General features: G+C 39.8%; 1 protein-coding gene across 4 annotated transcripts in view; it reads left to right on the top strand.

Moving 5' to 3' along the window:
- Window positions 1–25366, top strand: part of PIR (pirin) — a 92578-nt gene that overhangs the window by 49249 nt on the left and 17963 nt on the right. For all 4 annotated transcript variants that reach the window (XM_001490018.7, XM_070256948.1, XM_005614004.4 and 1 more), the window contains 2 exons: window positions 7336–7420; window positions 19533–19577. In XM_001490018.7, coding sequence (XP_001490068.1) covers window positions 7336–7420; window positions 19533–19577 — 130 coding nt within the window. The remainder of the gene's footprint in view (window positions 1–7335; window positions 7421–19532; window positions 19578–25366) is intronic.

Below are 25366 nucleotides of genomic sequence, written 5' to 3'. Positions count from 1 at the left end.
TTATTAAGAAAAAACACCTGTCATATAAATTGATAAGAGAAGCGCCAGACTCTCTTGACCCCACACCCCCCCAATTCTCTGCTCCCTCTGAGTCATCCTTCCTAGAATATTTGTCTGCACATGTCATCTCCACTTCCTACATGCCCTCACGCTGGCATCCACCCCCATCAGTGCATTGAGTCACCGCTGACTTCCATGTGGCCAAACCCAGAGGTCTTCCTTTTCTTTCTCATGCTAACTCTTCCTTCCCATGGGTTCAACGCTTCCTCCTTCTCCACATCTTCTCTCCTTTCTTTGGCCTCTCAGATAACACATTCTTGTGTCTCTGGATGCTCCTTACTCCTTCAGTTTCCTTTCTCAGGTAGGTACCTTTTTCTCTATGAGACTCCTAAATGCTCAGGTTCCCTGGATCTCAGGCCTGAGTCCTCTTCTCTCTCATTGAACATTATCTCCCTAGGTGACTTTATCCATTCCGTGGATTTAGATGCCATTTGTTGTGTTAGAACTCCCACATTTATATTCACAGCACAAACCTCACCTCTGAGCTCTGTGTACTCACATATTCAACTACCTACTTGACTTCTCCATTTGCATGCTTCCCAGATATGTCAAACTTAAAATAGCAAAAGTTGAAGTCTTATTCCCCCTACCCCTGCCTGTCTGGATAACAAACAAATGAAAACTTGTTTCCCTTCTAGTCTTCTCCATCTTAATGAATGAATGGTACCATCACTCACTGCTCAAAGTAGAAACCTGGTGGTCATCCTTATTCTGTCTTCCCCCACCCACATCCAGTCCATTAGCAAAACCTTTCTATCGTTTTAAATCTATCTCTGTCTCTCCCGTCCGGTGCCTAGCCCTGGCCAGGCCCAATGCAGCAGCCTCCTCCTGGGGCTCCTCTCTCTTGTTCTTACTCCCTTCCAGTTCTCCCACATGGTAGCTCAAGATTTTTATCTTTAGGATAAAAGTTGGATCAATGTGTTCCCATTGTACTTTTAAAGAAATCCTAAATACTTTGCTATGGACTACACCTGACTCGGTCTTTTCTAACTCTCTCAACTCATCTCATGCGATTCCCTCCAGCCACCTCATTGTGTCTGCATATTGCTCTCCTCTCAGTTTCTGAATCCTCCAAGCTCTTTCCTGCCTCAAGGCCTTTGTACATGCTTTGCTCCTTTCTCTGCCCAGAAAACTCTTACCCCCAACTCTTCTCATTCGAGGCCTTGCATTACTCCCCTATTTTATTTTCTCTCTATATACCCTATTTATTTCCTTTATAGCATGTGTAATTTGTATTTAATTTGTTAAATTACCTTCCTCGTTAGAAAGTACGCTCCACAAAGGCTGAGCAGATGTATTATTCACCGATATACATATCCAATGGCGAGCACACTACAGGCTCTCCATCAATATTTCTTGAATGAGGGAGCTAATTAATAAATGAATGAAAACTTAAGTAGGTTAATGAGCACATATTTTATAAAAAGGGAAATACAAGTGGCCTAATTAATACACATGAAGCATCTAGAATAGTAGTGCTTGGTACATACTAAGCCCTTAATATATTTAGCTATTTTTATTCTTATATTAATAATATTTAATAATATTTGTTAAATTAAAAATAATATCACCCAAACTAGCAGTCACATTAAAAAAGTAAGGAGATACTAACTTCTGCTTCTTAAATTAGCTAATATTAAAAAAAATAAGATGGTTAACATTTTGGTGAGATGGGCGCTCTTTATAGGTAGTTACCAAGTGATTTGACAGGAACAATTTGGATGAAAGCAATTCGGTTAGTATCACAGCTGATCAAAATGATTGTTCAAAAACAAATACTGCTAGACACTGGGCGTTCAAATATTGGTATTTGTACTATGGAGGTGGTGCCTTTAAACTTTTTCTAGGTGAAGCTTTTTTCCTTACTTTTTCTTTTTGTCCATCTTTTCCAAGATTTTCAGGTATTTTTTTCTTTTCCTTTTCTTTTTTTTTCCCAGCAATTAATCCTTCCCTTCTCTGTTTGTGACAAGGATATACTGGGGAAAAAATCTAAATGTGCAGCAAGAGGGAGTTTGTTGAAGTGAGTTAACATTCTAACACTAGGGGTTTAGATGGGGGAAAAAAGAATATTTAAAGCACATAATGAGTTGAAAAGCTGCCTTGTGGTGTAGCAAAATTACCAAGACTAGAAAGACCAATGACTAACAGTGAAAATGTTCAGCAAAATTGCTGTTCAATCACATGATCGTGTTGACCAGTTTGCTTCTGGGCCACAGTGCATTTAGCCATAAACCTACAGATATATCAAGAACCTTTAAAACGTCTAGACTTTTAGACCAAAAATTTCACTGTGAGGGGAAAAAAAATGGAAATGTGATCAAAGACTTATACGCAAATCTATTCATCAAAAGTTAGCAATGATGCAAAAAAAAAAATCCCGTAAAACATAATGTCTAACGTTAGGGGGATGATCCAACATGAGGGTGATGTAGAAACACTGTTTCTTTCTCATTTAGGATATTGAGGATTTGCACTTGTCAGTACAGTTGCTTAGAGTAATTTGCTTAAGCAACATATAGTAAGAGTGAGAAGTTGAGTGCATTTCCTGAAAAATCACTAAATCATAAAGGGTCTTTGAAATAGTTCCCAAAAAGACATGTGAAAGCATTTATTACAGCTCTGATATGTGACAAATTGCTGCCACTTGCTTTTAAGGAAGGCCAGCGCAGTGGCAAAATTAGCAGGATTCAGGGATAAATGGGAAGTTATCTGTGAAAGGAGCAGTGGCAAAATGAACGATATTTCCTTTGTCATCCTCATGCATGGCAACCAAGGTAGAATGCCCTTTTCTTTTTCTTGGGAAGACATCTTAAAACCACATGGTTTCCATGTGGAAGTGATTTCACCTCCTAATTAAGATCACATTCATGAATGAAAGCAGAGGAAGGAAGCCAGCTTGACAAGGGTATCATACCCTTACCAGCGTAAGCGGGAAGTCTTTGAAGGCTGTAAGATGAAGGGAGTTGGGGTTCGGAAGGAAGTGGTTTCGTAGACCTTGTTTTGTCTTGGTTGTTTTGCAGTCATTATTGGAATGGTGTCTTAGGCTCATTAAGGGTTTAAGTCTGACATATTTATAGAGAAAGAGAGACAAGGCTTGTCTGGATTTGGCAGCACCCCTGTTGTTACAGGTTAGCCAAAATTTACCCTTAACCTCTCTGAAGAGTTATGTTAATTACCTTCTGGAAGCTTTGCCCACATGATATTTGAACTGTAAGATTTTAAGCCATTAGGCTTTTCAAATACAGACTAAAACATTTAAAGATAAGTTTTCTAAACACTTTTCATAGAGAATTATGAAATGAGAAGAAAGACAAAAGAGAAATAGCTTTGGATTTTGGTACCTGTGCAGGTACTATTAATCAGGACCAGAGAAAAGGAAAAAAGAAAACAATTTTACTGATGGAATTTAAGTGCATTAGTTCTGTTCATGCTGAAACAGATCTGTGGAGGAATGTTTTATTTTAGGTTGTCATGAACCAATTTATTTTAATCCTGTGGAAATAGACACATTGATAGCTAAATTTAAACCAAAAAAAGAATGATTTGTTTAATTAAATTCTCATTCTATTTTGAGAGTCTATTAATAGTTTAATACTATACATAAAAATAAGCAAAACAGAACACAGGAAAGAATGTGCCTGATGGCGATATTTCTTTATGGTTGCAAATCAGCAGTGTGTGTAATAGAAAAATTAAATCCAGGTTTGCTCAGAGGGCATTTGAGGCTTGCGTTATCATCCTTGAGTTAAATAAACATAATTTACATTTGCTGTTTCAACAGAATTACCGTGGAAGATCAAAATTAAAAAAGGAAAACCTACCTGCTTTTCAAAAACTGTGTGTGTGTATGTGTTGGTATATTTATATACATACACACACAGTCATGGGAATAGCTTCCAAACTGAGTTTTATTCTGTTAAGGATTAACTGAAATAGAATAATATACATTTAGGTTTGGGGTAGTTGATTATTCAAGACTTGTGTTATATTGAAACCTTCAATGATCTGTTTTTCAGTATGAGAGGGATATTAGAATTGGAATTATTTTCTAGGCTATAGATGTGAAAAACACCTTCAAAATGAATTAAAAATTTCCCTTTAGCCCTTTTCACACTGTAAGACAATAGGATATATTTGTGGCTTTATAACGTCTCTCATTGGTTTCAGTTTAAAATTTTGTAAATGAATACATAAATATAGAATTCTGTGTGTGTTTGTGTGTGCGTGCACACGTATCTGTGTAGTGGCAGTCTTAGAGAGATAGGTTATGATTTTTTGGACAACACGAATTAGGTTGAGAAGCTGGAGGCAGGAAGAAAAGAGAAAGAGCTAGCCAGGAGGGCAGGATTGATGGCTGAGGTTGAGGGCAAAATAAAGCGAGTTAACTAGCCGCTCCCCACTCACTCCCACAGCACTAGTTGCTCTCCCTTGCCACAGCCACATTCTCTCTTCTCTACAGCTCTATTCTGAGAAATCAGGAGGGAATTAAAAAAAATTAAAACATGGGGGAAAACATTAATTTTCTGACTCGGAATTTCAGAACCAGAAATAGACTTAAACGTCAGTGAGTTCCAACACCAGATTTTCAGATGAGTGAACTAAACCCAGAAGAAGATAAGTGCTTCGTTAGTCAGCAGGAGAAGCAGCGCTAGCATCAAAGACTCCTAGTTTCCAGTTCAAGGTTATTTTTATGACTACGTTCTGGGAGTATTTCTAGGAAAAATTAAAACAAGAGCCTTTTGTGATTAATCTCTTCACTATAGGCAGGTGTACTGCCTCTGCCACTGAGGCAGAAGTTAGGAAAGATGCTTAAACCAAACATGGGTTCTTTTTCTGGAAGAGAGCAAAATATTGCCCAGGAAGAGAAGTTATCTGATATTATGGGAAGCTTACCCTTGATCTTTTTAGAGGTAATTTTAGAAGTCTTCATCAGACAAAACCAGATCCTTTCCAGATGGTCTATTATACAACTAATGATACTGGAGAATCAGACCCTGTGTCCCACGGGTACTGCCCTTGTTTTATGTATGTTTCAAGCTCTTCAGATTGATTGTGAATCTTTGGCCTCAGGTTGCACTTGATGTCACGGGTCTTTCTGGTTTCATTTATGTGTGCACAGGGGAATTTGCTTTTCCAGTCTTTGAAGCTGTATTGATGCAGCTTGATCTTCTAAGCCAAGTAAAACCACCTACCAGACTATTTAAAGCCGGAACCTTCAATACATGAGACATTGATTGGAAAGGGAACAATCTTCTATAGCATTATTTACACTTCTCTATCCAAAAGTTTAATGTGCAGACTGATACTTTGACCATACTGAATCACCTGTCCTGAAGAGAGGCATTTTGCTAAATATAGGTAAAGATATTGATGAATGCCCTATATATACTATAAATAAATGCATTATCATACATGGGATTTTCCATTATGAAACATTATTCAATAAATATTTATTGGGGCTGGCCCCGTGGCTGAGTGGTTAAGTTCTCACGCTCCGCTGCAGGCAGCCCAGTGTTTCATTGGTGCGAATCCTGGGCGCGGACATGGCACTGCTCGTCGAACCACGCTGAGGCAGCGTCCCACATGCCATAACTAGAAGGACCCACAACGAAGAATATACAACTGTGTACTGGGGGGCTTTGGGGAGAAAAAGGAAAAAAAAATCTTAAGAAAAAAAATATGTATTGAGCAACTACTATGTGACAGGCACTGTGGGTTGACCCTAGGTGAAAAAAGCAAAAATATCCATGTCCTCATGGAGTTTACATAATTATTCTCTGCAAAATGATGCCTTTATCAAAGATAATAAATAATTCTGGGCTCTGGATTCTCTCTTTTGGTCTATTTCCATGTGCATGTTTTTAATGAATGTAAACTTTTTATTAAGATAACATATACACAGAAAAGTATACAAATCAAGTGTACAGCTCAGAGAATTTTCACCAAGTGAAGACACCCATGAAACCAGAAACCAGGTCAAGAAACAGAATATTGCCAGGCCCTAAAAGCCCCCTTTTTAACCCTTTCCAGTTATTAACCTTCCCAAGGTAACCAGTTTTCTAACTTCTGACACCCTAGATTAGTTTTGCCTTGTTTTGAACTTTATAGAAATAGAATCACGTGGTATATGGTCTGTGTCTACCTTCATTTGCTCAATATTGTGCTTGTGAGATTCCTCTGAGTTGTTGCATGTATTTGGTTCATTCGTTCTCCTTGCTGTACCGTATTCCATTGTATAAGTATATTGCAATTCATTTAGCCATTCTATCATTAAAGACATTTAGAATATTTCCAGTTTTGGGCTGTTACTGACAGTCTTGCTGTCAAGATTTGTGTACATATCTTTAGGTGAACATTTCTGTTGGGGTACACCTATGAGTTGGAATGCTGGGTCATAGATGATGCATATATTCATCTGTACCGCATACTACCAAGCAGTTTTCTAAAGTGTTCATACCAAGTTATAGTCCCACCAGCAGTGTATGAAAGTTCCAGTTACTCTACGTCCTTGCCAAATTTGATGCTATGTGCTTTTTCATTTTTGTGTGTATTTTAAGTTTAAAAAAAGCAGAACAGAACCACTGGGGCTTTTTGATAAACAATGAGACATAATAAGGTTTGTAACAACAGTGATAATCCCTTGGATTTTAGTCTATGCCAGGGATTCAGAATGGTATCATATTGAATTACAAACTCTGCTTAACTGTTGATGGAATCAAAGCCACAGTTTACAATACAAAAGCCTGCAAAAGTTTGCCTTTCTTATATTTGCAGTTATGGCTTTTGCAAACCAGCAGTGGTGGACCACCTTTTTTTTCAAGAGGGCCAAGTTAGAACAAATAAAAATATTTACAGGCCACTTTTTTTGAATTTCAAAATGGACGTGGCTTTACTGAGACCTGGAGAAAAAACATACATTTGGATGTGAGATAACCTAACATATCGAGTGGAAGACTGGAGGTGAGAAAGTTGGAACGACTATTGGCCAATAAACTCTTAATATCAGACTGTATTTGAGAAGTGGCTCTAGGAAGACTGTGGTCATTCCTGAAATTAACTTGTCAACCATATTGTCAAGCTAGGAGGGCTAACTTTTAGACCAAGACTCTTAAGAGAGGGCTGTATTGGCAGCCCATCTCCCCACTTTAACAGCACTTCCTAAGGAAGAATTGTAAATATAATGGGTCCAGGCCTCGGGCCCATCACAGAAGGGCCCCGCTGAAGTAAAGAACCTTATTCTTGGAAAGACGCTTATGGTTTCCTTTTTCTTTTCAGTCCAAGATTTACACTCGCACACCCACCTTATATTTGGACTTCAAATTGGACCAAGGAGCAAAGCATTCCCAGCCTATTCCTAAAGGTATGACGTCTTCTGGGGTTTAGTGATGATTTCAGGGCTAAAAACAAGGGACCGTGTTCTCCGGAATGTGCTTGTTTCTGAATCTCAGCACAAAGTTCTATGAACTTTATGTTTAGTTATGTTTAAAATTAGCAAATGCTGATGAGGATTTCAAGTTAAGAAAATCAGGAAGAATTCGTAAAATGTTAGGGACGGACCGTCCGAGCTGCTCCCCTCATCATACAGGTGTGAACTTGAAGGTCCAATAGATTACTTCCTTGTTCAAGGCCACGTAAAGACCTGCTGGACAAGGCAGGGCTTTTACCATGTCTCCCGACTGCTGGGCCGCTAGTGACTCGCAAATTCTGGCCTTATTACTTACGAACAAGTGCATCGTTGACTGAGATACTCGTATCTCTTGATAAAGGCATTGTTGTGGAGGACTTAGCTTTAAATTGACATTTAAGTCCAAAGAATAATTAGAAAACTTCCAAGTATTTAAGACTAATTTTATTTTTTAAAAATGGCTGCACCTCAGGTCATTAGGCATCCTCCCACCCGTTATTTTCTTCTTTGGTTTTTTCATTCTGGCTATTTTTAAGTACAGAAAAAAATTTTAAATTAATTCACTTTAACATATGCCTCCCTTTACACATAACTTTTCTAACAATAAGTGTGAAAACACATATGCTTGCACTTTTAGTGCAGTGCTTTTTTTACGTTTGAGTTTGCCTCCCTCTGATCCCTTTCCCTCCCTTATGCACCCATAGCAATGCCCTCCCTCTGTCCCAGATCCAGGATGAATCCCAGTTATATCCTTGAAGTAGACCTTGCTGTATTTTCTCCATACTCACTTTTCTGCACTGACATCTATGTGCATGTAAATATACACATATACAGGGTTATTTTGTCATTGTTTTACTAAAACAGAATCATATTAGAAATACACTTTTGCCTCTTGCTTTTTTGACTGAGCAATATCTCCTGGAACTCCCTCCCCATCTACTTGTCTTGTTCTCTTTGATGGCGGCATTCTGTGCCTTGGGTTGTCTACAATGCATTTAGCTATTTCCTGTCATCAAGCACTGCCTTTGTTCCTAGTGCTTGCCTACTGCACACTGGTCGGCAGTGCACATCCTTGTATACATGTCCTTCCATATGGGGACTTATTTTGATGTGACGGGTTTCTAGGATGGTCACAAAGTATATGCAAGTTTCATTTTAAAAGGCATTGTCAGATTGCAGTCCAAAAAGACAGTTCACGCTTTCCGTCAGCAGTGTATGAGAGTACCAGTTTCTCCATGTCCCCACCAATGCTGTCTATGGTTCCTGTTACTGTTTGCTCTATGCTTAGCCACCATCCTGTATTGCCTTGTGAGAGAATGTATATCTGCCGGTTTACAAAGCTGTACTTTTATAATATTTTGTCACTATGAGTTTTAGACCTGAGATTGGTTTTCAAAAGCATTTTTGGACGGATACAAAAGCAAGTAGCTTAGAAATGCATGTTTATCATTGAGTCACTGTGAAGCCACTTGAAACAGGTTTTATAAACCCAGCTGTGAAGCAGAAGAACCAATCTTTTCCAATATGTCACTTCCAGTTATAGTCTGTTCTCTCTCTCTCTCTCTCTTTCCTTCTCTTATACACACACACACATATGCACACTCACTCTCTCATCCATGCTTGCGTTGCGTTGGGTGACCAATCCAAAGTTTTAGCCTTCCCTGTCCAGTGCTAGAGAAACAATTAATTTAAGTATGACAAAGGACTTATTATTCACGGATTTGATAGTTCTGGCTGCCTGTCATCAGACATATTGACTGGTAAAATTACGTGTATAAATTTTATTTTCAAGTTAAGGTCACCCTTTGTCTATTTTTTTATACCACCTTTCCAGGTCCAATTCCATTATAAAATCCAATAACTGTCTAAATTCACTTTATTTAAGTGCTTTGCTGCAGCAAATATTCCTTGAACTGTGTGGGTTATTGGCTGGGTCCTGGGCATGTTTTGTTTATAATACTTTGATTGTTTTGTTACGGTAAAGGGATTTGACATGGATGTCTGGGTTATGTTTGGCTTTTGGCATAAGCTTTGCAATCTAACTAATTTACTGTTGACTTTGTTGTATCATTACCAAACTAAAGGGTTAGAAATAGAGGCAGACACTGCTACCATCCCATTGATGATACCAGGAAATGCATCTTTTCCAAGGGACTTCCAGTTAAGGGAGACTGGAAACATTCTCATGAACCAGAATAGGTTTTATCTGAACTTATTCCCATAAATAGTATTGGGATCGATTTTTACCATCTCTTTATTTCCTTCGGGCAAGGCATGTTTCTGTGGAGTTGTGCTAATCTTGCAGAAAACAGATGTTTCATGCAGTGATGATTTGGAAGGCAGCTGATATCAGGAATTGAGCTGGACGGTGCATCACTTACAAAGAATCCGATTTATTGAGTCTCTGACAGTACCAGATGCCTTTCACATCGGCCACACATTTTTCATGTTAGCTCTTGGCTAAAGGAAGTAGTTGTTGTTTTGCAGTGACTTTTGCCATCTCTTGCAAAGCAACCTGATTTTCCCTGCTGTAAGCTGATATACAGATAACACTGTTTGTTATCATTCATTGAGAAGGACATAAATCTGTATTTCTAGGAAAATATCAATCTTTTCCAAGAAACTTGTGCCTTCTGGTCCTCATGTCCCTTTTGTCTTCTGACTGACTGCATCCCAGTTTGGCCCTCAACAGCCACTCTGTTTATTTTTCCATCTTCCTTCACAGCATCTCTCCTACTAGGTATTTAAAAGCATGATCTGGAATGTTAAAAATGAAGGATTGTTATGGTATGGGAAAATGTAATGTTGTTAAGCCTTTTTTGCTTCCCTCAACTTTTAACTTTTCTTTACAGTATATGTACATCAATCAACAAAATTTCTTTAGAGAACATATAGCCTACTCCTCTCTGGTAAGCAGAATAGTGGCCCCACAAAGATGTCCACGCCCTAATCACTGGAACCTGTGACTATGTCACCATACATGGTAAAGAGGAGGTTGCAGATGTGATTAAGTTAACCATCTGGAGATGGGGAAAGTGCCCTGAATAATCCAGGTGGGCCCAGTATAAGCACAAGGAGCTGTAGAAATGAAAAAGGAGACAGGAGTCAGAGAATATGAGATGTGACAATAGAAGCAGAGCTCACAGTGATGTAATTGCTGGTTTTGAGAATGGAAGGTGACCACAAGGCAAGAAATAAGAGCAGCCCCTAGAATCTGGAAAAGTCAGGGAAACGAATTCTCCCCTAGAGCCCCCAGAAGAAATGCTACCCTGCCTACATCTTGATTTCAGACACTGGAGACTCATTTTTGGACTTCTACCTTCCAGAACTGTGAGATAATAAATTTCGGTGTTTTAAGCCACCAAGTTTGTGGTAATTTGTTACAGCAGCAATAAGAAGCTAATACACCCTCTTAAACATCACTAATATATTTTTGCCTCCGTGTTTACCTTCCAGGGGAATAAAAAGGAAAGGAGCCACATCAATTATATCTCAATAAAGCTGGAGGAAAAAAGAAATAAATGCTTTATAACACTTTTTGAAAAAATAGATTTTAATCCCTGCATACAGTAGCTACTCAGTAAGTCACATTAGGATATATTTAAATAAATCTTATTATATTAGTTATCTATATTGCTGCATAACAAATTACCCCAAAACTTAGTGGCTTAAAACATTGGTTAGCTTACAGTGTCTCACAGTTTATCTGTGTCCTCTGGCTCAGGAACTCTTGCAAGGCTGCAATCGAGGTGTCAGCTGGGGCTGCAGTCATCCCTGGGCTCCCTTGAGAAGGATGCACTTCCAAGCTCACACCCATGTGGTTGTTGGCAACATTCAGTTTCTCAAGAGTTCTTGCCTGAAGTCCGCTGTCAGTTCCTTGCCACGTGGGAGTCTCCGTAGGGTGGCTTACAACATGGCCACTGGCTTCATCAGAGCCAACAAGTGAGTGAGCAAAAGAGGATCAGCAAGATGGAAGCCAGAATCTCTATGTGACCTAATCTCAAAAGTGACATCCCACCACTTTTGCCTTATTCTGCTGGTTAGAACCAAGTCACTAGGTGCAGCCCATACTCAGAGAAGAAAGGCTGTACAGGGCATGAATACCACGAGACAGAGGGAGTCTCAGAGTCGACTTGCCAAGCTTATGATCTTGGTTCAAAGTGCCACACATTTTTCCATATGGTCAATGAGTCAAAAATGAAGTAGTGACTTTTTTCTCTTGCCTGTGATTTTCTTTATTTCTGGAGAATACATGGTGAGTTCTCCTTAGAGTTCCTGCCTAAATGTCTTTTCATAGTCATTATCTACTTTTTAAAGGAGAATGCCCCAAACATGAATGATTCACGTGGAATTTTAGATTTTCAGGTGTTCTCATAGAGAAAGCAAAAGCTGGTTTTGTTTACTACACAGAATACATGATTTAATTCATGGGTAGTTTTTGCAAAGCTTTCTAATGTACTAATGTACTACTTACCAGTAGTACATTAGAATATTCAATCATGATTCCCCTCATACTTAGAATATACCCGTAACAGTTATGGATATTAATCAGTAAGTCTTCAGAGCAGTGATGAACATGAACCAGAGCTTGAAATATAAAATTATCCAGTGGGAAGCTTCATGTCATTTTCCTTTGGGTGGGTTGTCTGTCTTTTTCATATTGATTTGTAGGAGCTCTTTATATATTCTGCATTGTCAGTTATTTGTGTTGCAGATATCTTCTCCCTTTTTCCTTGTTTTTCACTCTTCTGTACTATTATATTTCCCTACATTTTAATAAATAAAAGCTCCTTAATTCTATCAGTCTGTTCCTTAATGGTTGGTGCTTGCTGTAGCTTCTTTAATAATCTTTCCCTAATCCAAGATCATGAGAATGTTCTGTTGGAGATGCTTTCTTGTTTTGCCTTTCATATTGATTTATCTACACCTGGAATTGCTTTTCTTGTGTGGTGAGGTACAATTGCATTTTTTAAAATGTGGTTTTGAAAAAGATAGAAAAAATGGCGAAAATCCATGATGGGAAATATCGTGAACATTTTTGGAAGCTCACACTTCACTGAATCATCCTGTAGTAATAACAATAACCATAGCTAGCATTTATTAAGTGCCTACTGTTTGCCAGAAATGGCTCTAAGAACTTCCTGTGTACTAACACCTGTGAGCCTTATAAGTCCATGAGGTAAGGACTGTGATGATTCCATTGTTCAGATGAGGAAACTGAGATACGAAGAGGTTAAGTAACTTATTCAAGGTCAACTAGCTAGTGAGTGTTGAGGCTGAGCTTCTAACCCACACAGTCTGATTTTCACTGTGACTCTTAACCACTAAGTATCAGGCACAACAATGGACCTTTCGTGACGAATACCCTGTTGGTAGTGCCTTGGGAGTCTTGGGAAAGAAACCCAGGGTTTTGCAGATAGGTTAAAAAAAAATGACTGTTTTTGAAAATTTTTTAATGAATAATCTCACCAGTTTGAAAATTGTATTATTTTGTCCTAATATATCATCTTTAATAGAGAACAGATGAAATTGCTGGTCAATGTAAGGTAAGAAACTATTCTAAGAATTTAAACACATTTTGATTTTGACAAGGATGTATTTTTTTTCATATTTTACAGGTACTACTTAAAAATCTTTTTCTGTTACAAAGAGCCAGGTGTCTAAATATGCCCTCCAATAATCTTAGGGGTGTTTATAACACTCTCTACTTATTTCAAGTTTCTATTGTTTTCTGAACCTTTATTTAATCCTTAAAGCTCTGTATGTTTTAGTTCTTAATTGTCTATAAACTTGGCTTCAATCTAAGTTCAAGTGCCTAAAATACAGTCATGCACCATATAAGGACGTTTTGGTTAATGATAGACCACATATACCATGGTGCTCACGTAAGCTTAGTACCGTATAGCCTAGGTGTGTAGTAAGCCATACCATCTAGGTTTGTGTAAGTGCACTCTATGATGTTTGCACGATGATGAAATCACCTAATAACACAGTTCTCAGCATGCACCCCCATCTTTAAGCAACGCATGACTGTAGATTCTATTTTACAACCCTAAATATAATTTTATGATTATAACTGCCTGTAAGAATTATTTCCTGAATTTTTCTGAGCAGTTAAAAACCAATTGTGAATACTGTATATTTGAAGAGGAGAAAAAGTCTCAAATAAAAGGTGGTTCAAATAAAACCAAGAAATAATAGTAGCATGTATCATTTTAGTTAAAATGATCACATTGAATGTCTTGTTGATGGGAAAACGTCAATGTAGGCTTGGTCTCTAAAGGGCAGGATAAGCTTGTAGGAGATTCTAATATATTTTTTTCTTGCTATTTTATTAGCGAGAAGATAGTCAGCAGAGTTTGTCCTCCAGAGGGCTAGGCTCCATTCTGGACACACAGAAGGCTGCCTTCTGAGAGCGTGCATTCTAAAGAGCTGACATTCCTAATACATTTCTCATTCAAAATGTTAAATTTCGTTTGTCTTAGTTTTTCTGTTAGCCTCTGATGCAATGAATATTCAGTATTATCAGTGTGGACTGAACCGTTGGGGAAGGTTCTCTTGTAGGTTGTAAGTGTTCTTGTTTAAAATATAGAATCTTTAGAGATGGCTCTTCATGTTATATGCCCGTGGCTTATAAACACAGATCGTAGTATGATCAGACTGGAATGTTTGAAACACATTCTGACTATATTTTACTCTGGAAAGCTAGTTGTCTCAAGTGTCTTTATCTGTGTATCATTCTATGCAATATTGTCGGGCATTTTATTATTGGTGTTACTCACCAAATTTGGTAAAATGGGCATTCTCCTGTTTTCTTTTGATGAAATTCCCACAAGGTTATCTAATAACCTCTCTCTTTTCCAGATTGCAGTGCTACAAAGTTGACACTTCTCTCTTTCTGTTTCTGTTTGGTTATAAGATGGAGCCTAAATGCTTGTTCTTGGCACACTGAGAGCTCTTATAGTGAGCTGTCAGTAGCTGTATGATCAGAAAGCCCACCTTATGTCACCAATTCTAGACTGCAGTGTTTGCTGGGACACAGACAGCATCCTAACTGCCACAAGGTTCTTGACAGGGACAGCAAGGATCCGTTCTCTACATTTTGGGAAACAGAGACCCTGCTGAGCTTTGCTCAGTGCATAGTGCAGTCCACGAGGAGACCAGTTGGCTTGGACTGGAGAGGGGTGCACTGGGGAGCATGAGGTCATCTCTGTGGTGATGACCCTTCTTTGGCCTGGGTCTCAGCTCATCAGAAGCATAGATAGCAGCCACTGCAACCCTGACCTACATAAGGTCTGAGGAGAGTGGAAAGAGAAGGAAGGGGCAGGAAAGGGAACTGACATTTGGTAAATGCCTGCTAAGTACCAGGCATTGTGTAGATAATGTTAAAAACCTGTAACACACACTCATGCCCATGTACATATATATATGTAGGCACAGATATACAGCGCCACTTGACCATCACAACAGCCCTGTGTTATACATATTATTTCCTTGTTTTACAAACCAGGAGACGGGCTCAAAGAGGTTAGGAGTCTGGTCCTAGATCTGCCTGGGGGTCATTTGCTGATTTTTAAACCTGCACTTTTTGCCTGTAACTGTGTGTGTTCGTTTAATTGCTCTTTTATTGTCCCTTAGTTGGTTTGTTTTCCATGGCACCAAAGGCCCCTGTAAGGTTTGCTGCTGCCCTACCCTTCCTCCTTTCCCCGGAGGGGTTGCTGGGTTGGAATTGACTATGGAGGTGGGACAGGCAGAGAAGGAGCGATACTGGAGAAGAAGTGTAGGACCAGACTGAGAAGAGTCTGTCTGCTAGGGTCAGGGCTATAGGCTTGTCCTGGGAGACCAGGGAGCCATTGCCAGGTTTTAAGTGGGGCTTCTAGAAAGGTCACATGTGCTGTGTGTAGAAAATGGATGGGATGCAACCAGTTAGGGGATATTTCTCTCACTTATATGATTTCATCTGTAAAAGAAAAGAGATATAAAATAAATATGGCAACATATATGTTCATTATTTCATCCTTTGTGCTCTTATGAATTAAAAATTTAAAATATTGAAAATAAATACAATCTCTTCTCTAAAGTTGAGAGGGAAGGGATTAACAAACACTTTGGTCTAATGATGAGGAAACATTGGACAAACCCAAACTGAGGGGCATTCTACAAAATAACCGGTCTGTACTTTTAATGAAAGAAAAAGACTGAGGAACTGTTTCAGATGAAAGGAGATTAAACATGACAACTAAATGCAGCATGTCAACCCGGATTAGATCCTGGCCTGGAAATTTTTTTCTTTTTGCCATAAAAGACATTACTGAGACAACTGGCACAATTCGAATATCTATACATAGATAATAGTGTTGTATTAATGGTCATAATTTTTTCATTGATACTGTATCAATTTTATAATTTTCATAAGTACACCATGGTTATATAGGAAAATATCCTTGTGTTTAGGAAATACATACTGAGAATTATTTCAAGGTAAAAGGGTATCATGTCTGCCAGTTTACTCTCAAATATTTCAGAAAAAAAGAATGATATATATTTCTAGAGAGAAGAATTATAAAGCATATGTGACAACATGTTACCTTTTGGAGAATCTGGGTGAATGCTGTATGGTAATTCTCTGTAGTATTTTTGTAACTCTTCTATATGTCTGAAATTATTTCAAAATAAAAATTAGAAAACAATTTGGTGGAATGAGGAGGGAGAGGAGAGGACCAGGTGTGTCTGCCTCCTGTCCTAGGAGGCTAGGCCTCAGGTCGATGGGAGCTGCCCGCCCAAGCTAAGCGCAGGGACATCCAGGGAGGGCTCTTAGGAAGCAGCACCGCTTTGGGGTCTGGCAACCAGTGTGACCCAGAGCTTGGAGAGTGGTTCATTCTCTCCTTGGCCCCATTCCCTGCTCTCCTTCCCTCTCCAAAGCTGACCTTTGTCGGGGACTTGGTGTGTTACCAGACCGTATTTTTCTACTTCCTTTACACATACATGTGTAAGGAGTAGTTGTAAAGTTCATTGAAATAATGAACTCAAAGACTGAGGCAGGAGAAAAATGAGCTGGGTTAAGGCAGGAAATGTAGGCCAAGAAAAGCTCTCACTAGGGACATTTGCAAGAATTGGGAACCTCCCTGGAAATGAGAGCAAATGCCGCAGAAAATGATTTACATATTTAAAAGACAAGTTTTACATTTTTTATGCTTGACTAAAGGAGGTCTGACTTAAATGTCTTGCTGATCAAACCTTCCTACAGGACCAGAAGTAAAATGTGACCCCTAGCCCGACTCATTTTCTTTGTCATTGCCCCAGGGAAGGGAAGAACTTCCCAGCTGCAAAGAGCCAGTAGCTTGGAAACCACATTTGTAGAAGAAAGGAAAGTATAGGGTCTGTCACCTCCTGAGCGGGGGTGGGGGGGGGTATCAATTCCTGGGGCAGGACGCAAAAGTGGGAGGAGAGGTGGGGGAAGCTAGAAAGATGAGAAGCACCTGAAAATCTCACAAGAGAGCTCTTTGCTGATGCAATTCTGCTCTTAGCAGAGAAGGAATTCTAATAACATATGATGGTTCTTAAACATATAGTAGGCATTCACACAGTTTGGCTCTTGTTTTGCTGTAGCTTTAAGAAACAATGCTTAATGGAAATTAGTTAATAGAAGCAAGTGCAGATGGACAACATGTTAAAAAGAAGAAAAAAAGGAAATTGCTCCCTGTTCCTATTCCATTCCCTCTAACCCTCTGTGCCTTCCAACCAGTAATATGAATTGTGTTATTCCTGGTAAAGATGGAATCTATATCCTAATAGAAGACTTTTTCACAGCGCAAAAATAGGTGAATGGACTGAATAAATTGACTTGGCCATTCCTTTAAGCAAATGTTTGATCCTTCTGGATTGTGTGAAAAAGATAAAAATGGAAAGAAAACAGACAGAGGCAATTATGTGTGGATTGGCTCTCTGCTTGGAGGGTGAGTAGGAATGAAGCAAAGGGCATGGAAGAGAAATGAGATTAGAACAGTCAGAATAATCCCAGTTAAAAACCCAGTTGAGCAACTGAGAGCCTTGAGGTTCTGTCGCACTTGGAAACCATTAATTTTTTAATGCCTTGCAACTGTGAAGAGGGGATCGGTTATATAAATTAGGACACGTTCTTACAATGGAATGCTTTGCAGTCTTTCCCAAGGATGAGTTATGTCTCTGTTTTGACATGGAAAGGTGTCCAAAACAGAACATTGAGTTTGTTGTAGTTTTTAAGCAAATTTTACGGCACATAAAAGAAAGAAGAAACTGAAAGCCCAAATACCAAATTGCTAACAATATTTATCTCAGGGTGAGTGTGAAGATTGCAGAAAGTTTTTCAGTTTAGACGACATCACACACTTTTACAGTCTTAAAATATCTTTTAAGTTAATGTGTCTTACTTTTTTGTGATGAGAAAAAATCAGTAAAGACACTTGCACTTTGAAAAAGAAATTTAAACAATTTTTTTAAAAAGCAATGAAGAAAGGGGTTTTGTTGCAGAGTTTTATTATAAATCAGGCTAAGTAGGACTCAGGAAGCTTCCCACCCATTCGAGGGCAGAGAGAGAAGTGCTCTAGTGGAGCAGCCCATCCAGATGGATAAGACAGGGGGAATCGTGGCTGTGAATTGTTAGCGTGGGTTTTCAGCATCCACCACAAACCTCCCTCCCCAAAGTTGCACAGCTTGAAAACCTGGCTGTGCCTTATTCATCTTCATGTCTCCACCCACAGTGCATGCACATGAGTGGCAAATGTTCACTACATGATAGTAGACTGAGCGAGTGGGTCAATAAGGGAGAAAATGTGTAAGTGAGCTATGAGCAAACAGCCTTACTACCAGAGGCCTTAAACTTGTTCTAGTAAAATCTCAGAGGGAAAACTGAAATAGGAGGGTGAAAGAATATCCTTTGGCATCCACCCAAGTGTCTGTTTTTGCCATCTTTCGGATTTTGTTAACCAGACTCAATTTATGTTAAGTTTTCTCAGTTATACCTTTTCTTTTGTACCTCTCTTGCATGTTTCAACTCACCTGCCATCACATCCACATCCCTAGAGTATATTTTGTCCTCCATGATCCTTCCACATCTGCCTTTGTTTTGTTTACTCTGTCACCACGTTGACTCGCACACAGACTCCAGTCTGTGCGCTGCCTTTCTGCCCTGCAGTCCCTTCCCAGATCTTCTCTCTTTTCCATGGAAGGTACACAGAATGATGGTCTAATTCCATTTTGAGCTTGTCATTTCTAGGTTCATGTCTCTCAGTGTCACCACAGCATCTTCTGGGCCATAGGTACAACACATAAATACCCATGAAAATCCAGTGCCGGTGCTGAAAGAACAAACGGCAGGTGGTCCATGGTTCTGAGTTCTTGGCCCCACGGGTCCCAGTAGGAATCTGGTGTATGCTGTGTACCCTCTTCACAGAAAAGTGTACACACTTGAAAAATTGTGTGGACAATCCCAGGGAGTGCACAGGCCATCCGAAGCCCATTTATACCCCAAAGATTATGCATCCCTGCATCCCTGCAACTCATGCTCCATTTTAGGATAGATAAAAAGGAATGAGTTCACTGGGTAAAATGTAACTTAGTAAAGAAAAGCATATTTCTAGCATTCTCTTCACACTTAAAACTACCTAGAGGCACAAGAAACTGAAGATTAGCCACACTGGTGTGTGTGTGTGTCACAGTTGTATTAGCATGATGTTAGAACTGGAAGAAACACTTTATTTGTCAGTACAGCTGTTGGCCTGTAGGTGTATAGCCAAGTGAATTGTACACTCTCTGCTTGGGTGGCTCAAAAACATTTGGGGCCAAGTCATTTAGGTTTATGGGTGTGTATGTGTATGTTTTAAACAGCTCACATTACAGAACTTAAATTTTAAATATGTATCTAAAAGAAAATAAAGGATTTAATCTCCAAATATATCTTTTATATCTGTCATATAAATTTATATATTTGTATTTCATATATAGAGATATTTTTAAAATATATTGTTATGTCTTTGTTCCTTTTGGCATTCTGGACACTAACTTTTTAATGTCACTGGTCCCTTTTCAGGGTGGACAAGCTTCATTTATACCATATCTGGAAATGTGTATATTGGTAAGTGATGAGTATGTTGCCTTGGGTTCAATTGCAGTAAAATTTAAACTACAGAAGAAGAGAAAAGGTAAGATGACACCTCTCATGTACTTGAATACTACGCCACCTCCTGTCCGACACCAGCTGTTTCTACATCCTAGTACGTACTGGTATGCCCAGGGCAGGGCACCTCTCAGGTTCCAGCATGTTCAGTGAGGGAAGAGAATATGAACACCAGTCATGACAGCAGACATTTTACTGTGTGCAGCTGTAAGGTCCAGGCACGATTATGTGGGTTGATACCTTGCTGAGATATTGACAGCCTCCATACTGATCAAGGGATAGAGCTCTAAGGGGAGCAGGAATCTATCTCCTAGGAGGTGGAAGGAGGTGAATTTTCAGTCCCAGGTGCCTCTGAGAAATCTCATTGTTGGTTTTCTCTTATTCCAAGGGTGGTATATGTGTCGCTTGTTGAGTCTAGCCTAGAAGGAATGTTGAGACCCAACCAACTCTAATTTTATAGATGAGGAAAGTAAAGTCTAAAGAAAGTTATTTACCTTGCCAGGATGATGCGTCAGTCCATCTGGGACCAGAACCAAGGTCTCCTCAATCCTACTCCCCACACCCCACCCCATATTCTTTGTATGATGACAAAGCAGGGACCACGCCATCTAACTTGTCTTTTCTAGTCTAAGCCCTTTAGCCAACCCAGCAGGAGAAGAGCCAGGAGTGGCGGGAGAGTGCAGCTTGTAGAGCAGGCTGGCTCCTGCCTGCATCTCCTGCCACCCTCCCCATCCTCCTAGAAGCAGCCTGGGTGCCAGGAAAAGTCTCTCTGTAGGATTGACAGAAAACTGCTGTAGCAGATGCTGTTGGTGCCCTGCCCACACCCCTGGGGCCTTAGCTCCACAGTGCCCATTGACCAACTTCCAACTGCCAGTACTATCTGTGGCTCTTGGCCTGAGGCTTTCTTTGAAACCTGGGAAGGCTGCTCTGCCTGAGTCGGGACAGGAGGAAAGTGCTGGGGAATTCATATTCCCAGAAACTTCCTCACTGCTCAGGTGAGCTAACTCTGAGGCCTGTGTGTGAGGCCTTTTCTTAGAGTTTCCCCATGGGATGTTCATACCCATAATGGGAGTGTACTTGATAACATACCCTTCATCATCTGCCTTTCCTTTCCTAACTTTCCTGATTCCTGGACTGTTGTTTCCTGGGATTGCCTCCCAGATAAACTCCTTGTATGCAAATGTGCCTCTCAGGTTTGGCTTCCAGAAAACCTAAACTACGTGAGCCAGCCTCCCCTCTCTCCCCTGCACCTCATGGACAGTGATGGCGGGGGGGGGGGGCAGGAGGCGGGGAGAGCATTTGACTGCTCCAAGGTGCAGGCCAAAAATCTCGTTCCTGAGACCCTCTGGGGTTGGGTGCTCTCTACCCGCCTCCTGCAGACTAGCCTCCTCAGCAGTGAACTTCCTGGGGCCCTAACATGACCACCTCCTTGGGCAATACACTCCCTGCCCCAGACAGCTGGCTTACTGACAGCATCTGCTCAGGGTTTGAAGGCCACACCTGGAGCTATTTAAAGCATTTTGTGTATTCTCCAAAAGGGGTGTTTGGGGGCCGACCCTGTGGCTGAGTAGTTAAAGTTCCACACACTCCATTTTGGCGGGCTGGGTTCAGGAGTTTGGACCCTAGCGCGGACCTACTCCACTCGTCAGCCATGCTGTGGACGCATCCCACATACAAAATAGAGGAAGAGGGGCTGGCCCCGTGGCCGAGTGGTTAAGTTCGTGCGCTCTGCTGCAGGCAGCCCAGTGTTTCGTTGGTTCGAATCCTGGGCGCGGACATGGCACTGCTCATCAAACCACACTGAGGCAGCATCCCACATGCCACAACTAGAAGGACCCACAACGAAGAATATACAACTATGTACCAGGGGGCTTTGGGGAGAAAAAGGAAAAAAATAAAATCTTTAAAAAAAAATAGAGGAAGACTGGCACAGATGTTAGCTCAGGGCTAATCTTCCTCAAGCAGAAAAGAAAATAAAAGAGGAAGGTTGGCAACAAATGTTAGCTCAGGGCAAATCTTCCTCACCAAAATAATAATAATAATAATAATAATAATAAAATAAATAAAAAGGGAGTGTTCAGTTGCTTCAAATTATTCTTCTGGAAAATAATGGTAACCAAGCCCATGTATTTTGATTTTATACAGTAGAAATTGGCTTAGTTCCTCTTTCACTGAAAGCATTTCAAGTATGAGTCAGAGGCAAAATTCATTTATTTTAGCATTTGAGAAAGAGTGAAAAAATTTAGTAGTAGTATCTCAAGTCTGTGTGCACACACATTAAACTACATTAACTATCTGGAAGAGATGAAGCATCATTTGTTTTTATGATTTTTGAAAATCTTGAGTATCACGTGGTACTTTATAAAAATGGAAAGTAAAAACCATTTTTATGGAGGTGGCACCCCTGACTTATGATTTTAAGAGAAACAAAATAATCTGCACAAATGAAAAGTCATAAAGCAAGCACATGAATTCTAAGGTGGTAAGGATACCAGAAATGTTTGTGTAGGAGGCAAAACAGGAGCAGCAAACTTCCTGTAAAAGGACAGATAGCAAATGTTTTCATCGTTGGGGGCCGTACAGTTTCAGTTACAATGACTCGTTCCTGCCCTTGTAGGACAAAAGCAGCCACAGGAAATACGTAAGCAACTGGGGTGGCTGTTCCAATAAAGCTTTATTTATGGCCACTGAAATGTGAATTTCATGTATTTTTCATGTGTCATGAAATACTACTCTTGATTTTTTTCAGCCATTTAAAAATGTAAAAACCTTTCTTAACTTGTGGGCTCTAGAAAAGCTCACATTTGATTTTGGTTTAAATGGAGTTGTAGAGAATGAAGGGGAGAAAAATTAACAAAGGATCTTAAAACCTGTTTTAATTAGTAGTTACAGCCTTGTTTCCTGACAGACCTTTAGTCCAAGAATTTAGCAAGTGAAAAGCTCAACAATTTGTGGGATAAGGATGACTTATATAGCCACTTGTTTTTCTCAGGGAGAGGCAGGGTTTTCCTGAGTCATCTCTACTCTCTGGCCTGGTTCCCCCCTCGTGACCATGGGCCACAAGAGCAGAACATCTGGCAGGAAATGGGGTCGCAGTGTGTAGTGCTAGAGTGAACTTGCATCTGTCCAGAGTTAACTGGACCGTGGAGAGAATCCAGTTGGCAGAACTGGCCTCTTGGGACTCTGCTTTAGCCAATGAGTGACAAGCCAGATGACCTCATTAGAATGTTATCTCCTTCCCTTCCTCCTACCCTCCCCCTAATAGAGATGTTAATGAGAAAAACAAAAGGTCAAGAACCAAATCACCAGAGAAAAAGAAATGACAAAGCAGAAATAGCTATTGAATATATACTGACCTATAAAATCTATAGAGAATCCAGAAAATGCTTCCTGACTTTACTGCCTCAATTTTATCTTGCTTATAAAACCAGGGTGGCACCAGCCAGCCACTGATGGCAGGAACTGATAAGCAAGTAATTGTCTTTTTCAAAATGACAAGCACCTCTGCTCTGTTGAAATAGATGTTATAATATATATACTTTGTGTATTGGGCTGGAGTAAATAGATAGCAGTTTGGGTTGAAAAAGTAATCTAGGAGATTCCTTAAAATGGAGATTTAGGAGGACTATTAAACAGTATTAATTGATGCAGGAAGTGCTTAAGAGATGAACATTGGTAGATTTAGTTTGAGTTTAGACAGGTGTAGTTTTGAACATTAGAAAATTCTGGACATTAGCAAGTTGTCTAAGTTAGTCAGGCATTTTAACATTCAAGGTGAGTACGGTGAAGCTGTGTAATTGCCCCCTAATGACACCCTGAAGAAGACAAGGAGTTAAGAGAACTAAAGTGAGATGAGTAGAATTAGCACTTTCTTATTTACAAAAGTATTTATATATTGAGATATTTTGTGCTTTGCCAGATTAATTTTTGATACATTGGGTTTTTTTCAAGCCTTCTAAGCTGACTGTTGGATAGTAGCTTTAAAAATTGTGCAGGGGAGAGAGAGACATCTTTGACAGCGATCTTGTACTGAGGCAACAAGTCCTTTGACCAGCCCTCAGCTAAAATCTGTGCAATGTATGATTTTAAAAAATCAAAAAAAGGTAAAAATTACATGTTCAGAAAACCAATAGATCCCAAGGATACTAGCCCTGAACCCCTTCCCTGAAGCTGAGATGAAAGTGACGTTGAGCGTTAACATGGAGATCAAAAGGGTAGAAGAGTTTAGATTCTGTATCCTTGAAACTTGGGACAGTTTATCAGCTTGGATACCAGTCCCTTAGAAGGACCACTAACAAGTATACTGTTGGGGCTTAGAAAATATATTTAGAAAATCTGAAAATGTCTGTCTGTGGTTATTGAAATGACAGCTAACTGGCTTATATAGGTGGTAAATTGTTTCAAACTTATTTAAATAAGTAATTACTCATGCTTAGTTTGTGCTCAACCATTTGCTTCTGGTTCTGGGTAGTATTAAGAAGTTTGACACAGCCCTGGATCTCAATAAAGGTGAGGAAGCACTAGAAGCCCTCCAAATTGACCTCCACTTACCCAAAATGAATTGGATGAGACAGTGCTCTTCATTGCATGGTGAATACCTTGAGTGGGGTGCCTGAACACCCAGGATGATCATGTGGGGGCCTGGAATTGGCCACCGCAAGATACGTCTCTTTGGCATGAGGATTGTTTGGGGCTGGTTACTTTTAATAAAAGCAACTCCGAGGAGCGGAGTTTGCTTGCCCTTTGTTGGGAAACATTTACATTTGTAAGGGAAATCTCCATCTGTAAAGTTGTCTCCCTCTCTGTACCAGGAAGAGGGGGATAACCTTATTTCTAGAAACTCTTAATCAATGCCAAAGGCAAGGACTTAAATCTGCATTTGTTTACTGTACTTGTGTGGTAGTCTCCCATGATCGACTCCCCCTCCACCCTCAACACCCTCTTTTGTCGTTAGCTGGATATGATATTTAAGGTGGTGGCTTCAGCCATTTTGGCGAGTTGCTCAGCTTGCCTGAGCCTCTCCCATGTATACATGTTATAAAGCTTTGTTTAATTTTCTCCTGCTATTCTGTCTCATGTGAATTTAATTCATTTTCCGGCCAGAAGAACCCAGATAGGGTAGAGGAAATATCTACCTCCCCTACAGTCAGCTCTCTTGGTCTACCTGCCCATTGCTATTCCCTACAACAGAATTGAAGTGGACTTAAAGGCAGTTGTGATTGCTCTCAAATCTGTTTATACCAGTTGCACCAATACTTGTATTATACAATTTAATTAAATAATATGTAAATGAATGATGTAAGTGTGAAAAGAGAGTTGGTATTTCTAGAACAACTAAGTCAAATGCTTTGTAAACATGAGTTGCTAAAGAAAAGCCTTGAATTAGTATGGGAGAAATGAGAATAAAAGATTGATGGGAACTAATAATCTAGAAGGATTTCAGTGGTGCATTATGCATATGCTTTACAAAGAAAGACAGTGCTTCACAATCCTAAGAAAAAAGAACAAAGCAGGAGGCATCTCAATCCCTGACTTCAAAATACACTACAAAGCTATAGTAATCAAAGCATCATGGTATTGTTGGTACAAAAACAGACACACAGATCAATGGAACAGTATTGAAAGCCCAGAAATAAAACCACACATCCATGGACAGCTAATCTTTGACAAAGGGGCTAAGAACATACAATGGAGAAAGGGAAGTCTTTAGTAAATGGTGTTGGGAAAACTGGACAGCCACATGAGAA

This window comes from Equus caballus, chromosome X, assembly GCF_041296265.1.
Source record: "Equus caballus isolate H_3958 breed thoroughbred chromosome X, TB-T2T, whole genome shotgun sequence".
Classification (NCBI taxonomy): Eukaryota; Metazoa; Chordata; class Mammalia; order Perissodactyla; family Equidae; genus Equus; species Equus caballus.
This window is presented reverse-complemented; position numbering and strand designations above follow the sequence as displayed.